The 17792-nt window shown below is 39.6% G+C and overlaps 1 protein-coding gene across 1 annotated transcript; it reads left to right on the top strand.

Moving 5' to 3' along the window:
• Positions 1-3447: 3447 nt before the first annotated feature.
• On the top strand, positions 3448-14453 carry LOC108716906 (glutathione S-transferase 3). Its single transcript, XM_041563194.1, has 5 exons — positions 3448-5243; positions 5399-5450; positions 12944-12960; positions 13387-13505; positions 14027-14453. Exons 1-5 carry the CDS (start codon positions 5157-5159, stop codon positions 14172-14174), a joined length of 423 nt encoding a protein of 140 aa, XP_041419128.1. The 5' UTR covers positions 3448-5156; the 3' UTR covers positions 14175-14453.
• The last annotated feature ends 3339 nt before the right edge of the window (positions 14454-17792 follow it).

A 17792-nucleotide genomic window follows, 5' to 3' on the forward strand; every position in this document is an offset into this window, starting at 1 on the left:
TAGCATCTGAAGGCATTTTGTCTCTGCCCCTTCCCACAGAGAAGTATGACAATTTCATAATATAATATTTCAATAGGCAACTTGGCAATTTACACAACATAGTTTCAAACTAAATACCAAATATAATTATAAATTATTATATAATGAGCTCTGTTTACTTGTAAATGCGTTGTTTTTTTTGCTTTCCCTTATACCAACATGTAGGGATTTCTCTTTGCTTTTTTTATTTGTTGTTGTTTAAATGCTGTGAAACCATAATCTGCAGCTATTGTGAACTACAACAGATCTTGGATGCTGATTGTTTACAATAGCTTCAGACGCACAGCCATCGTTAAATCAGAAAGAGTAATGCATTAAAAGACATAATGGACCATTTATATTTTTACATCTGTATCTACAAATACGTTTACTACTGTGTCATGGTTTTTACAAATGTTGTGACTGTTCCAAGAGCTACTGTGTTGCGTTTATTTACATGCATAGTTTTCTACTAGTTTATTTCTCTTTACAATAAACTCTCTTTCTATTAAACTGTATATTGACTATTGAGTGTATTATTCATAAAATTATTGAATTTTTCCTTGTACCTGTCAGTTCATAGGGTCAGATTTATCAAAATGTGAGATTACAGTTTGCCTCCTGTGGGGCTCTCTATGATGGTGATCGCTCTCTAAATGATGAATGCTAAGGGGCAGATTTACATATGGTCGAATATCGAGGGTTAATTAACCCTCGATATTCGACTGCCGAATGTAAATCCTTCGAATATCGAAGTCGAAGGATTTACCGCAAATAGTTTGATTGAACGATTAAATCCTTCGAATCGTTCGATTCAAAGGATTTTAATCCATCGATTGAACTATTTTTCTTCGAACAAATAATTGCCAGGAAGCCTATGGGGACCTTCCCCATAGGCTAACATTGCACCTCGGTAGGTTTAAGGTGGCGAGTGACATTTGGAACAACCTACAAAAAATGCACTTTGGTGGGTTTAAAAAATGCATATAAACACAATATATTAGTCTTTACACACAAGGAGGCACATTTACGTAGGGTCGAATATCGAGGGTTAATTAACCCTCGATATTCGACTGTCGAAGTTAAATCCTTCGACTTCGAATATTGAAGTCCAAGGATTTACCGCAATTCGTTCGAACGATGGAACGAAAAATCGATCGAACGATTAAATCCTTCGAATCGAACGATTCGAAGGATTTTAATCTATCGATCGAAGGATTTTTCTTCGACCAAATAATTGCCAGGAAGCCTATGGGGACCTTCCCCATAGGCTAACATTGCACCTCAGTAGGTTTTACTTGCTGAAGTAGGGGGTCGAAGTTTTTTTTAAAGAGACAGTACTTCGACTATCGAATAGTCGAACAATTTTTAGTTTGGATCGTTCGATTCGAAGTCGAAGGTCGAAGTAGCCAAAAAAAATCATTCGAAATTTGAAGTTTTTTTTTTATTCTATGCCTTCGCTCGAACTAAGTAAATGTGCCCCTTAGTATATACATTTTTAAACACATAGAAAACAACATTGACTTATTTTCTCTCTGCTCTACTTCAGATGCCCAAATTTAATAGGAAGAGTTTATTCAGCACATGTGGCAGTTATTGGTATAATTCACCGGTGGAGGCCGATTGTAAGGCAATTGCCTACTTGTTAAGGACAATTCGTTTGCAATAGGGTAAACTTTGTAGATTCTTCCAAAACTGCTCTTCCATCTCCCACTGACTGCTAGGAAAGTACCAGTACTGTCTGTTCTCTGCCCTAAGTTTCACAACACAGGGCTTGAATATGTATGCAGAAGCATACTGTATTTATATTTTTTCCTTAGTTTTTCTAACATAAAACTGTCACTTTAAAAAAGTTATTTTGCTTTTCAGAATATTACAATAAAAAACATTAATGTAGTGAAGTTTGTTACTGTGTAGTGTACTTCTCATTTAACAGTAGCAGCATTAAATCAAATTGTTTTGACATTTGGGAACACTGCTGAATTAGTTAAAAGGAATGATGGACACCTGAAAGCCCTGTGCCTTGTTAAACCCATACCTGCTTTATGGAATACTTAAACAATTTGTCAAGATTTGTGTGTGTGTTTTATCACCCACATAGAGCAAACTTTTTTTTTTTTTTACTGTGCCAAATTGTCCATTGTGGTAAGAAAAGCAAGCTTTGTGTGTATGTATGTGAATGGTGCCTGTGTGGTTTAGACACACCTCCTTGCCTTCCTCGCAGACCCCACTCCTGAGCACTAAAAAATAGCTGTTGTGACTGATATTAACAGGGAACCTGGAGATCTGCTTCTCTATCACTGCTGATAAGGTCTGACATTGCTGAAATCCTGAGGTTGTGTAAGTGTTCCATCCTTCTTTAACTCACAGCTGGGGCAAACGCTTCTAAATGCATTCATATTCAAGCATGTGGTATTCTATGTATGGTATTATAGGCAGCTAATTACAGATCCCACTTACTATGCATACCCTCAATCATTCCCCTCAAAATGTACACATTTAAAGGGGATCTTAACTCTAACTTTGCCTCTTGAAAAAAGTAATTGCAATGAAAACAGTGTGTTCTGCCCTTTCTGCACTGCTGGTTCTAACTCTTGAAACCATGTAACAGAAAACAGTCATGTAGGTTGTCCGTTAATCCGTTGGCTTCTACTACAGTGTTTCAAAAGTAAGAAGCACCAGGGCAGTCATTTTTAATGCAACTACAATGAAAGCAGTGTATTCTGTCCCTTTCTGCAATGCTGGTTCTAACTCTTGAAACAATGTAACAGAAGACAGCATTGCATACTGTGTGTTAATCAGTTGGCTTCTTCTACAGTGTATCAAAAGTAAGAAGCACCAAGACAGTAATTACAGTAGGTAATGTAACTGAAATAAAAGCAGTATATTCTGTCCCTTTCTGCACTGCTGGTTTGAACTCTTGAAACAATGTAGCAGATAACAGCCTTGTATGCTGTCAAACAGTTGGTTTCTGCTACAGTGTTTTTAAGGTCAGAAGCACCAGGGCAGAGAACAGAAGGAGACCGATGCTGCTTTCAGTAGCAGTTGTATTAACAACTGTAAAACCAATGGAAATGTTGGAACGTTAACAAATACAATTTCTTTTTATTATACATCATTTTATTTTTGAGTTTACATACTTATTAAAGATGCAACAAAGGTTCTCTGCTGCAGGCACATTATATATATTTTGTATTTAAAAATGTACTTTTCTAGAAAAAGGAAGACATTTGTACTTACTTGAGCTGTAGTTCAAAAAAAGGTTGTTGGCGGTCTGTACAATACAATTAAAGTGTTGCGTTCGACTTCCATGTAGATGCTCTGTGCTTGCAACTCAACTATACCAGTGAATCAAAACCAAAAATGAAAAAGGAACTCCAGCAGAATAACTGCAAATTATTTATACCTGGAATAAATGTTTTGCAGTTATTCTGCTGGAGTTCCTCTTCCATTTTTTTGTTTTGATTACTTGAGCTGTAGTTCTACAACATCCCAGTTATGCATAGTTTTACCTTTAGTTACTGCTCATCACTAAATTTATAGAAACGTGACCATATCGAGGTGCATAACATTGCCATTCAGGCTGCATATGAGACTTAAATATTTAGTTTAACATTAAGCAGACATTAGCGTCGGTCCGATTTGGTCTTACACTTTGGTGCTGAGTTTGGGAAACACCTACTCCTTTATTGACCTGCTCAAAATACAGTTGTATGCTTATGCTTGTATGACCAAGTTAATACAGAGGTGGTAGCATATAAAGTAATAACTCCATTGGCCATGGGTTCTTTTTTGTTTCATCCAAAATCTGTAAGCCATTCTCCTCATGCTCTTCTTTCTACAGCCTGACTCACTTAATCTCCTTGTGTGACACAGGCCTGATGAAGCAGATCTATCCATCTGATAGGATAAAGGTGTCAGGCACAGACACTGGGCAAATCTTCTTCCCAAGATGTCCCTACTGGGTTAGGACCTCTAATAATGTCTGCTGACATTGACTTGTGAATTACTTATTTCTTTTCTCACATAATAACATTTTCCCTGCAGATAAGATGGTGAGGTTGGTAATACGGTGCTGTAGTTTCTCCGCTTGTGCTGCAACAAAAGTCTCACAGAGAACTGACCCATGGCCTAATCTGAACAACACTTTCTTTGTTTTAAGCCTCACGGGAATTCAATTATTTCTATGTGACATTTACTGAGAACTCCAAGCCATTGTAATGATTAGATTCTTTTTTAGATTTTTGTGGTTACATAATTCAGCAAGTCCTCACAATTGAACATAGTTTTCATTTGGCTGACTTGCTCTTTGTCCATCTGTTGTGCACATTGCTGTCTCAATTTATGCAAATCCAGGAAAAGTGCAAAGTTTAAACAGAACTTGCATACAGAAGGGTTCCTAGCCTCAGCATGGCATAGGTGAGACTAACTGAACAATGTATGCTCAAAATATAGTTTTGGTGCATCAGCACCTTAGTCAGGGGATATTGGCTTTATAAAAATAGAATAATACATTGCATTGATCAAAACAAGGATGTATTAAGTACAATGAATAGCTGTTGCTATATCAGCTCAAATGTATGGCTTGATCCCATTACTTCTTTAGGTTCCATATCTCAATTCGCACCTTTGTCCTAGAACATGTACCTAGAGTACTACGGGGGTGTAGATCCTACACATTTAGGAACTGACTGCAGAGCCTGCATTCTGTTTCTTGCTTGTCACTTTTTATATTAAATTATTTGTTTGCAGCATTCTATCTACATTTAAAACATGAAGAGGACTAGAAAACATTACTCTGGTTAAATCATTAATGCTATTTTATACTTGCAAAACAGATGGCCACATTCATACCAGATTTTCATACAGTTTGACCAAATTACAGTAATTATGTATGTTATTTGGGTTTGTGTGTGGGCCAACTGAGTCATAATGCCACCCACACACCTATCTGACCAATCAGTTCTATTTGGCTGTGCATTTTCCCTGCTACTCTGCTTTATGTAGACATTAGGTTGTTAACAATAAAAAAAGTGGTGCTTTTTGACTAATATCCATCACAATTCCTTGTATTTTATCTTGTCTGATATGCATTAGTTAATAAACTATTGTCATGTAGGGTATGTAAAATATACAATATGTCCCAAAAACCCAAACTCTATTACTTAAATGGAAGAGGCAAAATGGAATCTATACGCTGGCTTCTAGCAGCAGCTGGGGTTGAGGTTAGTGCAAATACACAATTTTACGCTTATTTTTATATTCTTAGCCTTTACTTGCCCGCTAAGAATTATCTTGCTCTAAAGTGTCAGTCACAAAGACTTGTAATAATATAACACTTCTTCTAGCACAATTATTTGCATGTTTTTCCTTTTGGCAGTTTGAGGAAGAGTTTTTAAAAACCAGAGAACAGTTTGAAGCATTAGTTCAAGGTGCGTTTGAGATTAACATGTAATTGTCTGTTATCCCAGACTAACTCCGCCTCTGTACCACTTGACATTTAGTAGTTTCTTGCTAATATTCTTAGCATTCATAGCTGTTGTAAATGCAATTACATTTCTTAGCTGTCAATCAACTAGGGATGCACCGAATCCACTATTTTGGATTCGGCCGGACCCCCTGCAAATTAGGGGTGGGAAGGGGAAAACATTTTTTACTTCCTCGTTTTCTAACAAAAATTCACGCGGTTTCCCTCCCTGCTCCTAATTTGCATATGCAAATTCAGATTCGGTTCGGCTGGGCAGAAGGATTTGGCCGAATCCTGCTGAAAAAGGCCAAATCCTGGCCAAATCCCGAACCGAATCCTGGATTCGGTGCATCCCTGCAATCAACTATTGCCTGCCCCGCTTCTATGCCTTAGGCCTGACTGCACTCTCCACGTTCCCCCTCTCTCTTTATAATTTAATTGTGTATTCTGGTGCGCAAACAAGATTTTGATATGATGCAAGACTTGCCTTAATAAAAGTATCCACAAAATGGCTCCTGCCTGCTTGACTAATGTGAAAAATAGGATTTGGAATATTTTTTTTTCGGATGACAGGTCCCCTTTAACCTTTAAGTTTCTTTTCTCCAATCTTCTTTTGTTACATTTTATTAAGTGTTATGTTTATAGTAATAATAGTGTAAATCAAATGATAATCTGTAATAAAGGCATGCATACTTATGGAAAGTGTTTTATTTGCACCTCTGAAACACAATATTCTATAAGAAAAAAATTCTCTCAAAGATGAAGCTTTACTTTTCTAGCAAATGTACTTTGACATGAATCCGATGCCATTACTCTTTAAAAGGTTCTGTTTGGATCATTTCTGGCATTAGAGTAACATGTGTGCCTGATACTTTTGGATCATCTGTGCTGCCCCTATTGACGCAGGCTGCTGTAGAAACCCCAGAGAGTTATTGATTTGTTCAGAGGTTTCTAATGTAAATAGGGAAATCTGAAGGTCCTCAACTGTGGTGCACACATTAGGACTGTCCCATGAAAATCAGGACAGTTAGGGGAATGGTAAAGGTAGCAATGTAATCTTTCTGTAGTGACAAATTATCCAGTATTTATACTGTACATGTAAAGTAATACTTATGCTAATTATGTGTAGTTATGAGTATAAGTTATAAATTGCTTTGTTTGTGGGGATTTGCTCAAACTGGCCCCTTGCCACTCTTTTAGAATAAAGTAGCCTCTCACACAGTGGTAAGTCAGACCCATGTCCCTCCTTAAAAGAGAAGGAAAGTGCTTTTATGCTTGGGGGTGCCAAAATTTAGGCACCCCAAGTGATTGTATTTACTTACCTGACATTCAGCAGAAAACCAGCCCTGGCTTCTTCCAGCGATCACCACAGAGTGATCCTCTTCCTGTATTTTGTTCTACTGCACATGCATCTGCCCTGGGAAATTTGAAAAGCGAAGTATATGATCACTCTGTGGTACTCACTGGATGAACCCCGGGCCGGTGCATTTTTCTGCTGATCAGAGCACCGGCCTGGAGTGTCAGGTAAGTAAAAACAACCACTTGGGGTGCCTAACTTTTGGCACCCCCCAAGTATAAATGACTTTCCTTTTTCTTTAAGATACCCAAGAGGTATCAGGTAGATGTGGGAGCATACAGCCCTCCTGAAAACTGGGCTGTCCAGGTCAAAACCAGACAGGTGCCCTAGGTAGAATCAGTTTTTGCATAACTATCACACCCTGCCACATTTTGCTTTATTTATTCCAAATGGACAAATTATTTGGAATAAATTTAATAAAAAGACTTATACATATAAAGATATACAGTACTCTTACATGCCCTATCCATTTCATGGGTAGGAGCAGGCAACCAGAACCCATATCTCCTTGAATCCAGGCCTGTACAGAAGACTAACCACACCTGACTGATTTAGCCATGGGCCTAGTGTTTTAGAAGCCTGTACCATGGTAAACATTCTACAGCCTCACTCATCTAGCTGAGATGCACCAAACTTTGCTACTCATTACCTAGGGTGGGTAGAAGGCATGTTGTTACCATGTGCTTATCTGGAAATGGAACCCCATCCCTGCAGTGCTTCCTTTGTGACTTCCTAGCTATGACTAGGCTTCTCCCCATAAGGTCTTCCTGGATAATACAGATTTAGAATCCCCTTATAGAGGGGTGTATACTTTTTTTGTTCTCTTCCAGGATTGATATGTATGTGGAAGGTACCACTGAATTTATGGAGGTTATAATGTCACAACCCTTCCTGCAAAGTGAAGAAAAGGTTTGGACTGACGGGACGCCATAGACCACGTGACTCCTGGAGAGAGCGGCACCATACTGGACCATCACAGTGGAGCTCCGGAGGCAGCGATTCAGAAGAAGTGCTAAACAGCGATGTGGAAGAGTTCCCCTAACGCCAGCAATCTTATTACAGTCAGGGATGGCAGAGGAGAGATGCTGGGGGAGGAGAATACAGGAAGCGCACCACCGATCGCAGCACCATAGGAGGCCCCGGTGCAGATGGAAATCCCAGAGGAACGGGAGGAAGCAGACTCCTCGACAGTTCTACCGACCTTAGGACAGACTGTACCTCTGCACAAGGTAACAGATACTTTGAACACTGACACTAAGGCGGATGGCTTGATTATAAAACTCCTAGACTATAACATAACTGCGAAAGAGAGGGATGTGATAAATAAGGGTTTGGTATTTATACCCACATATAAGACCAATTTGTTTGAATGGAAAACAGACTTTTTTAAGTTCATAAGGAGACTGAAATTAAAAATTCATTTTGATTCCCGGCGAAGATACAAGGTCAATTAAACTAAAAATTAAACTGATGATTGATTGGCGAAATTTAAACCTAAACATTTTGTACCTGATATAAATAATGATGCTCTAACACTGTTTGAGGATGTAGTTCTACATGAGGTAGGGAAAATTTGGAACCCTAAAACTGATAAGAAACATAATAATATAACAACAGCTGAACGTAAGGCTTTAAAGGGGAAGAAAAGCTACACGGCGCAAACCCCCCACCCCCCTCCCGTTTGTTGCCCACCCTCCCTCCTCCCTCCTCCCCCCTGGCCTACCCTTCCCGCTGGGCAAATGCCCCTAACTTGTTACTTACCCTTGTGCGCAGGTCCAGTCCAGGGAGTTCACCGACGACTTCTTCTTCCACGCGATCTTCTTCCTGCTTTGAACGGCGCATGCGCAGTAGGATCATTTCGCCGGTACAATCTACTGCGCGTGACTTTTGGCGCATGCGCAGTAGATCCGTACCGGCGAAATTATCCTACTGCGCATGCGCCAAAATGCCGTTCACAGCAGGAAGAAGATCGCGTGGAAGAAGATGTCGTCGGTGAACTCCCTGGACTGGACCTGCGCAGAAGGGTAAGTAACAAGTTAGGGGCATTTGCCCAGCGGGACGGGTAGGCCAGGGGGGAGGAAGGAGGGTGGGCAACAAACGGGAGGGGGGGTGGGGGGTTTGCGCCGACTAGGTTTCCTTCCCCTTTAAGTAGTTTGGAAAATAATGCCGACATCATAGTTAAAAAAGCAGATAAAGGGGGAGGCATTGTTATTCTAAACAGATGTGATTACATTGATGAGGCATTGAGACAATTAAATAATACAGACCATTATGAAACGTTATACTCAGATCCCACAACAAGTGCATTTGAATCGGGCATTATTACAAAAAATAACAAAGAGTTTCTTATAACCACCCCCCCCCGTGTACCTGTATTATATTTACTACCAAAAATACACAAAAGCTTAGTAAATCCCCAGGCAGACCAATTGTATCGGGCATGAGTTCCATAATACAACCATTATCACAATTTGTTGATGCATTCTTGCAAGAAATTGTAATAAACATACCAGAATGCCTGAGGGATACTACCGACGTTTTATGCAGATTAAAAGAATTTACAAAAGTGGGAAAAGACTGGATTCTATGTAGTATAGATGTACAATCCCTGTACACTTCGATCCCACACATAGAAGGCGTACACTACATTGAAGAAGCACTATTGGCCACGAAATTGCCTCACAATCTATACTTCCTGCTAGAGTTACTTTCCATAGTACTGAGGAAAAATTACTTCCGGTTTTATAATACCTATTACATTCAAACACAGGGTACAGCTATGGGAAGTAACCTAGCACCTAGTTATGCAAATATATTCATGCATTACATTGAGCAGAATATAATACTGGGACAGAATGATTTCAAAACCCACATAAAATGCTACTTACGCATTGTAGATGATATTTTTTTGTTGTGGGATTCTAGTGAAACATTGTTAAATGAATTTCTGCAATTTATCAACACGCAACATCCAACTGTAAAATTTACTATGGAATACAGTAGTGATGCAGTACATTTTTTGGATGTAAATTTAATAAAGAAAGAAGAAACACTAGAAACAGATTTGTACAATAAACCTACTAAGCGTAATAACATGCTGCATAAGAATAGCTACCACACACCGAGTACAATAAAAGGCATTCCTAAGGGACAATTTTTAAGGGTAAGACGTATTGCCTCTACAGATCAGAAATATTTAAATAGTGCAAATAGCCTTCTTGAAAAATTTGTAGCAAGGGGATACAAAAGAGATGTATTGGTAAAAATAAGGGATGAGGTATTGCAGATTAAAAGAGACACCCTGCTGGATAAAACAATAAAAAACAAAGATTTGAACAAATACCATTTGTATCTAAATTTGGATCTAACAGTAAGCCCATCCAGAAACTGATTAATCACCATTGGTCCATATTACAAAAAGATGCAGTACTTTGGAAAAATTGTAGGGAACTCCCATTATTCTCATACAAAAGAGGCCCAAACCTAGCAGGGAATTTGGTCAGATCTGATGTATATAAAAGACAAAATGAAACTAGATTCTTAAGCACACCAAAAATGGGGATGTTTCCATGCCTTAACTGTGGTTGCTGTAACTCAATTATAAAAGGGGATTTTGTAACCCACCCACTAAAAGGCAACAAAATTTCAGTTAAAGGCATACTGTCATGGGAAAAATTTTTTTTTCAAAATGAATCAGTTAATAGTGCTACTCCAGCAGAATTCTGTACTGAAATACGTTTCTCAAAAGAGCAAACTGATTTTGTTATATTCAATTTTGAAATCTGATTTGGGACTAGACATATTGTCAATTTCCCAGCTGCCCCAGTCATGTGACTTGTGCTCTGATAAACTTCAATCACTCTTTACTTCTGTACTGCAAGTTGGAGTGATATCACCACCCTCCCCTTTCTCCCCCAGCAGCCAAACAAAAGAACAATGGGAAGGTAACCAGATAACAGCTCCCTAACACAAGATAACAGCTGCCTGGCAGATCTAAGAACAACACTCAATAGTAAAAACCAATGTCCCACTGAGACACCTTCCATTACATTAAGAAGGAAAAGCAGCAGCCTGCCAGAAAGCATTTCTCTCCTAAAGTGCAGGCACAAGTCACATGACCAGGGGCAGCTGGGAAATTGACAAAATGTCTAGCCCCATGTCAGATTTCAAAATTGAATATAAAAAAATCTGTTTGCTCTTTTGAGAAATGGATTTCAGTGCAGAGGTCTGCTGGAGTAGCACTATTAACTGATGTGTTTTCAGGATCCCTTTAAACAATACTGTACATGCAATATGGATTATGTAATATACGGTCTGAAATGCCCATGTGGCAAAATGTATGTGGGTCAAACCTCCAGAAAGGTGCGAATAAGGATTAACAAACATAAGAGATCAGTAACTAACTTTAATCCTAATGAAATAAAAACCCATACACCTGTGGGAAAATATTTATTTGAATATAAACACACCAGTGCGAGCCTTAGGTGGCTTGTACTAGAAGAGGTTAAATTACCAATTAGAGGAGGTGACCGAAAAAACCTGTTATTGCAATGTGAGGCAAAATGGATTGATATACTGAATACACTTGAACCACATGGCTTAAATGATGCACACAGCCTCAAATGTTTTTTGTAATGAAGCTTTTTATTTATTTATTACAGGGAAATGAACTTTTGCAACACTGAATATATTGATAGATTGTAACAGGTAGGAAAGAACTGCAACAATGTTTATACAGATACTATTGTAACTATGGCCTCAAGTTGTCGTGTATTTCTGGAGTAGGCCCCTGGAGGGCAGTACAGCATTTGAATTTGTTAATGTAATATATGATGTCTGGCCCCATTGTGGAACTGACAGCCTTGTTGGTTTAATCTTGTGTTTACATTTTGGGCTATTGGGTTATGCACACTGTGAACACTGGCACATGTAGTGCTACCAAATAAATGATCACTTGTTTGATGATATTGGTTCTCCAGAGTGATTGAATCTGATTTGTGAAGAAAAGGGAATGCAACCTGATGTCTTTATACAGAAGGCCAAAACCTTTTCAGTTTACGAAAAGGCAAGCAGTGTGTCATATATTTGGTTGATAATGATGATGATTTTATTTTTAAATATGTGAAAATAAGAATGATCAATTTGTGTAACAGATCTTTATGTATTGTTGCAGGTTTTAAGGAATCACGGGCAGGACTTTCTAGTTGGAAATCAATTCAGTTGGGCAGATATATAGCTTCTAGAAGCTATACTAATGATAGAAGAACAAAGTTCTTAGGTGCTCTCAGACTTCTCTCTACTGCAGGTAAATGACTACAGTGAAATCCCTTCTTATAGAATGCACATCAGAGGTTGTGCCATGAGTATCTGTTATAGCCAGGTTCCAGGAATACTAATACCTATAACAGAAGCTAGCACCAGAGGCACAGGACAAAACAAACAGACAGGGCAATATTGTTTGGTGTATATGACCCCTTTTCTTTGTGCTCGAAGGATGTTAATTATAATTACCACACTAATTGTAGACCCTTCTTCACCACTGCCATAGGCGATATATATAAAGGATTTATTTATAACTCTCCTTACATTAGGCTATCCAGATGGGTACTCACAAACAGATTATGTTCAAATGCATGTATATTAATCTCCTCAATCTTGAAGCACGCCGCCCAGTGCGGGCTGTAGGATAAATGCAGCAGCAATAGTGTTATATAACCCTTTTATTTTTAAAATACAAGTGTTTAAAATGCGCTCACATGGCATTCACAATTTGAATGCGTATCTATGTTTTGTCCTGTTGAGAACCTCCCTCAGTTAAATGTCCACACAGAGTCTTTTGGCCAGAGTGCTCAAAATGGCTTTGGAACTCCTAGCAGCATTCTTTTCCTTGTGTTAACCGATGGGGCGCCCTCCAGTGACATCACTAGCCTTACGCGTTTCGTCTGTGACTTACTCAGAGACAGACAAAATGCGTAAGGCTGGTGACATCACTGGAGGGCATCCCATCGGTTGAAAAAAACTAGATTCTGTGAGTTCGAGTTGCGAAAGCCGACAACTCAAATTAATCGAGTTTTCTGTGGGAAAAATCTCGAATATCTCAGATGGTTTAAGTTTACGGGTAAAACCCTCAGAAAAAAACTCGAACATCATGAAGGCTTTTAAGACCTTCAATTGGTTCAAGGGACCTCTGCCACTGACTCCCACATGACCTCGACAGGTTTTAGATGGTGTATTTTCGAATTCAGGCTATTTCCAGGGGTGGGGTATAATAAATCTCAAAAAATGAGTATTTTTTTTACCCATAAATGTGAATTTTGACCAAAAATTTAATTGGAAGACTGAATTATTGAGATTGAAAAACATTTATTCCTTTCTAGCATACAATTTAATTACAATTCTGCAGCTTTCGCTTGTAGGAAATTTCCATTGTCAACAGTGGCAGTGCTTTATTCAGATATGGACCTGTGTGCTAAGAAAATATAATATAAAGCTAAAATCAGACTCGCCTGGATGCTCATTTTGTTTTTATTTGCATAGATGGAAGTTTGAACAGATTCCTCTGGTTCAAATGGATGGGATGAATCTGAGACAAACTAAAGGCATTTTATCTTACATTGCTGGAAAATACAACATGTACAGAAAGTACCTGAATGTGAGACTTTTGTAAGGACGTTTGTCTTGCTGGTTTTTGGGGAAACAGTTAATAAAATAATTGTATTGCTGCCTCATTACTCATAGACAATATGCCATTTTGTCTGCATTTATGCATATTGCTATGCCCTCATACTGTATAGGAACATTAATGGTAAATGATCCCTTTTTATAAATGGGTTATAGTTACCTATGGGCAGTTGACCCCAAAAATATTATTTTGTCTGTTACAAACTAGTGTAAAACTTTACCCGCATAAAGTAAGATCAATAAGGCTTTATTAAGACATCCATGGTGGTACAAATTAAGTAGTGAGTATGCGACTGATGAGGTGAGATAGCTTGTGCAGGTAGAGCTCCGCCATTACAGCTTCCCTACATTTGCCGGCATACAAAATAATGTACATGCTTTTGAGCCATACCTGCAACTGCGCTGGCAATCTGTAACAGATATTGATGCTTTGGCCATTTTTGGAGAATAAAAGGCTGTTTTATAAGAACAGAACCTAATTTCATATCTTATTTTCATTTCAGTATTGACATGTATGTAGATGGCATACGTGACCTTTTGACTATGTGTATGGTCTTCATTGTCAATGCTGGCAAGGACAAACAAAAAGCAAATATTAAGGAAAAAGCAACAAATAGATATTTTCCACAATATGAAAAGGTAAGAATATAGTTTTATCTTTTCAGTAATTCTTGTTCAACATGGTCATTTCTGCAGTGGCTTTGGAACATGAACTCAACTGCAAAAGTCAAAGGAAGTATGTAAATATTTTCTCTTATCACTAGGATAATTGTTTACTATATATCAACATCTACCTGGACTACTTGGGACATTCCATAATCCAATAAATATTAGTTTTGCTTCCATAATGTAATGTCTTTAAAGGGGCTGTTTACCTTCCAAACACTTTTTTAGTTGAATTGTTTTCAGATTGTTCTCCAGAAATAAACACTTTTTTCAATTGCTTTCCATTTTTTATTTTTTACCGTTTTTCCAAAATGTTCCTGTCTCTAAGGGGCATATTTATCAAAGGTTGAGGTGAAGTTTCGAAGTGGAAAACTTCAAAACTATTTTTTGTGTACTTTGACTAGGGAATAGTCATACTTCAATTCGAAGTTGAAAAAACGTAGAAATTCGAAGGTCGAATTTTTTTGAATTACTGTCTCTTTAAAACATGATTTTGTACAGGAGCCAGCCTAAACCCGGTTGGTCTCTGGGAAAACCTACCGGCCAAATCTCCAACTTGCTAGCAGACCCCAAGCCATCTGGTCTCAGAAAGCTGGTGAAAATACAGGGCAGCTCCTACTCACACACTACACATCTGCTGCTCACTCCCTTAAACACCACTTGGCTGACCAGCCCACACCTCTGGCTGGTTAACCCTCTGGTGTTTCTTAAATGAATGGAACCTAAAGATTGGTTAGGTGTAGTAGGAACTTCCCCTCCAGCCTACCCAATCCCAATGCAGCTTTACCGGAATTTATCCTTAAAGAACCAATGAGAGTACAGAGAATCTGAATAGGAGAAAAATCTTGTGTGCACAGAGCTGCTGTCCTATATTCTGAAGCTGGCAGCATGCTAATCAAGTAAGGGAAGCATGGTCGGGCCCGCCTTAAACACAAAACCCTGGCCTCCAATTTTTTTCTAACTTAAAGGAGGCCACCAATGGCTTTTACCGTGGGGGCCCAGGCCATCAATTTTATTTTTTTTACTTGCAGGGGGCCCCTAATCACTGGCTTTTTATAACTTGTGAGGGGGGGGCTAGGCCATCAATTTTTTTTACTTGCAGTGGGGCCCCTGATCACTGGCTTCTTATAACTTGTGGGATGGGGGGCCAAGGCCATCAATTTTTTTTACTTGCAGGGGGGCCCCTGATCACTAATGGCTTTTTATAACATGTAGGGAGGGTAGGGTTGCCACATTTAAAAAAAAAAACGGGGTGGGCTGTGACACAAAGGGGGCGGAGCCGTCGTTCAGTGACGCAAAAAGGGGCAGAGCCACAGGGTAGCGCCGCAAAAGGGGCGGGGCCACATCGCAGAAGCCAAAGGAAATGTACGTTTTTACTGGAGGGCAAGGGCTTTTGTAAAGGGTATTACAAATTACTGGCAGCTACATTGCCGGTAAATTTGTAATCCCGGCCCTGGCAGGTGTTTTACCGGCTAGGCCGGTAAAATACCGGCCGGGTGGCAACCCTAGGGGAGGGGGGCTGGCCACCGATGGCTTTTTATAGCTTAGGGGGTTTAATGTTTTAGCTCTGATGTCTGTGTGGCCTTTTTACTGTGGGGTGGGCGAGATATGGGGTGGGGCTTGAGGGTGGACGGGGACCACGGGGCCCAGAAAATGTTGCCGTACAGGGCCCCGTGATTTCTGAAGGCGGCCCTGGCCTTAACCCATGGGAGGTGGAGGCACTAGTAGAGCCGCCCTAGACAATGGACTCGGGACAAAGCATCTGCATTCATATTCTGGTTCCCGGGTCTGTGCTCTACTGTATACTTGAATTCCTGGAGTGCCAAGAACCAACAGGTTATCCTGGCATTTGACCCTTTGTTTTGTTTCATCCAGGAGAGGGGAGCATGATCAGAGATCAATCAGAAACTCCTTCCTTAAAGGTAATAACAGAGGGAGTCCAATGCCCACTTGATAGCCAGGCATTTGAGCTCCACTACCGCATAATTTTTCACAGCTCTCAATTGTCCACTTTCAACTGAGAAAAACTATGGGATGCTCTTCCTCATCAATGAGCTGTGATAGAAAGGCTCCCAGACCCACATCCAGATGAGGAGATATGGGGGTTTGATGAATCATCCTCCCCAAGCATTACCTGTAACGGGGGGAAATCCTCCCCCTCAGAGGACAGCCTGGTCCTCTGACAGCCTGGTCCTCTGACCAGGCTCCTCAATTACCTTATTACCCTTTTCCAGAGTTTGGGGCTGTGACTCAATATCATTTTGCAAGTCATACATTATATCATTTTCAGCATCACTTGGTTTTTGGGGACCCAAACCGACCCTCAAGTCAGTGGTATTCTTGTAATTTTACTCCCTTTTGCTTTATTTTTTTTTGCTCATAACTTTTTGAGGTTGTTACAGATACATGCACTTATAGACTGGAGTGAACTGTGAGTATATCCTCCTCTTTATGATTTTTGTTTTTTATATTGCACTTACTGTACTACACTTTGGTAGTGTAAAAATTGGCTTTCAGCATTATTTCTCTTTTATTCCCCACTTCTCTCATTTTGAAGAGGAGTGGATCTGTTTCTATATGTTTCCATATTTAGTTGCACTGACAAGCACAACATTGGCCTCAGTTAAGATAAATGGAGGAGAGAAGGGCTCAAAAAAATGCATGTTTTTCATGATTTTTCATGCATGTTTTTCATGATTTTTCATGCATGTTTTTCATAATTTTTCATGTGGCTCTATAGTTTTACTCCTTGAATATCTGTTTCTTTAGAGGCTGATGGATATGAAGAACAGGCTGCAGACAGAGAGCACTGGAGAGCAGTAAATTGCTTTATCAATATATATTATTATCAATATATATTATATCATTAATGCATCCCTCCTATTCCAGGGAGTCTACATATAGCCAGCTTTGCAAGTCAAAAGCTGCTTGCCTAAGTAATGGCACAGCACAATTTCTATTTACATTTGTACTATGCAGCGCCGATTCTGGGCAGCCCAGATGCCGCCCCCCTCCTCTCCCGCTCCGCGCTTAAAAAGTAGCGTCGGAGCGGGTTTCAGGGGGCAGTATCGCTAATGCATTGAGCGCTAGAGCGCTCTTTGCACTAGCGGAGCAGAATTTCCGGGTTAAAACCCGGAAGTTCGGCTCTTAAAGTTACAAGAAGCGGCTTTTTGCTGCCCCTTGTAACTGGCCGCTCGCTGCCGCCTGAGGCAAGGGTTTCACCTTGCCTCATGGCAGAAGCGGCCCTGGTACTATGGTATAAGCCACCACAGCCAATTCCCACAGTTATAATCCTGACCAACCTGCTTCAGGTTCCTTTAGTGTAGCCTGCCAGCAACTATTTCCTAGGGTGAAGCTACTGCAACACTGTTTGAATGGTATATGTACCATATGTAGTTAAGATCTGCAGTAATTTGCAAAGGACAGACCCATACCAGTGTTCAATAGCAGTTACATTTACAAATAACTAAATAAATTAAAAATATATAAAAAAAAATGTATTGTGGTCAGCCAATTTATTAGACACCCCACACATGACTAAAATCAGTACTTGTGTAATTTGCCCAGGGCTTTGCAAGGGATATCTGAAAGAGTGCTAACCAT

This window comes from Xenopus laevis, chromosome 5L, assembly GCF_017654675.1.
Source record: "Xenopus laevis strain J_2021 chromosome 5L, Xenopus_laevis_v10.1, whole genome shotgun sequence".
Lineage (NCBI taxonomy): Eukaryota > Metazoa > Chordata > Amphibia > Anura > Pipidae > Xenopus > Xenopus laevis.

Excerpts from the sequence above, each read along its gene's own strand:
- LOC108716906 (XM_041563194.1), top strand. The coding sequence starts at position 5,157 with ATGTCCCAAAAACCCAAACTCTATTACTTAAATGGAAGAGGCAAAATG. Across the intron at positions 5,244-5,398 it reads TAGCAGCAGCTGGGGTTGAG|TTTGAGGAAGAGTTTTTAAA; the intron begins GTTAGTGCAAAT and ends TCCTTTTGGCAG. Across the intron at positions 13,506-14,026 it reads TACCTGAATGTGAGACTTTT|TATTGACATGTATGTAGATG; the intron begins GTAAGGACGTTT and ends TTTTCATTTCAG.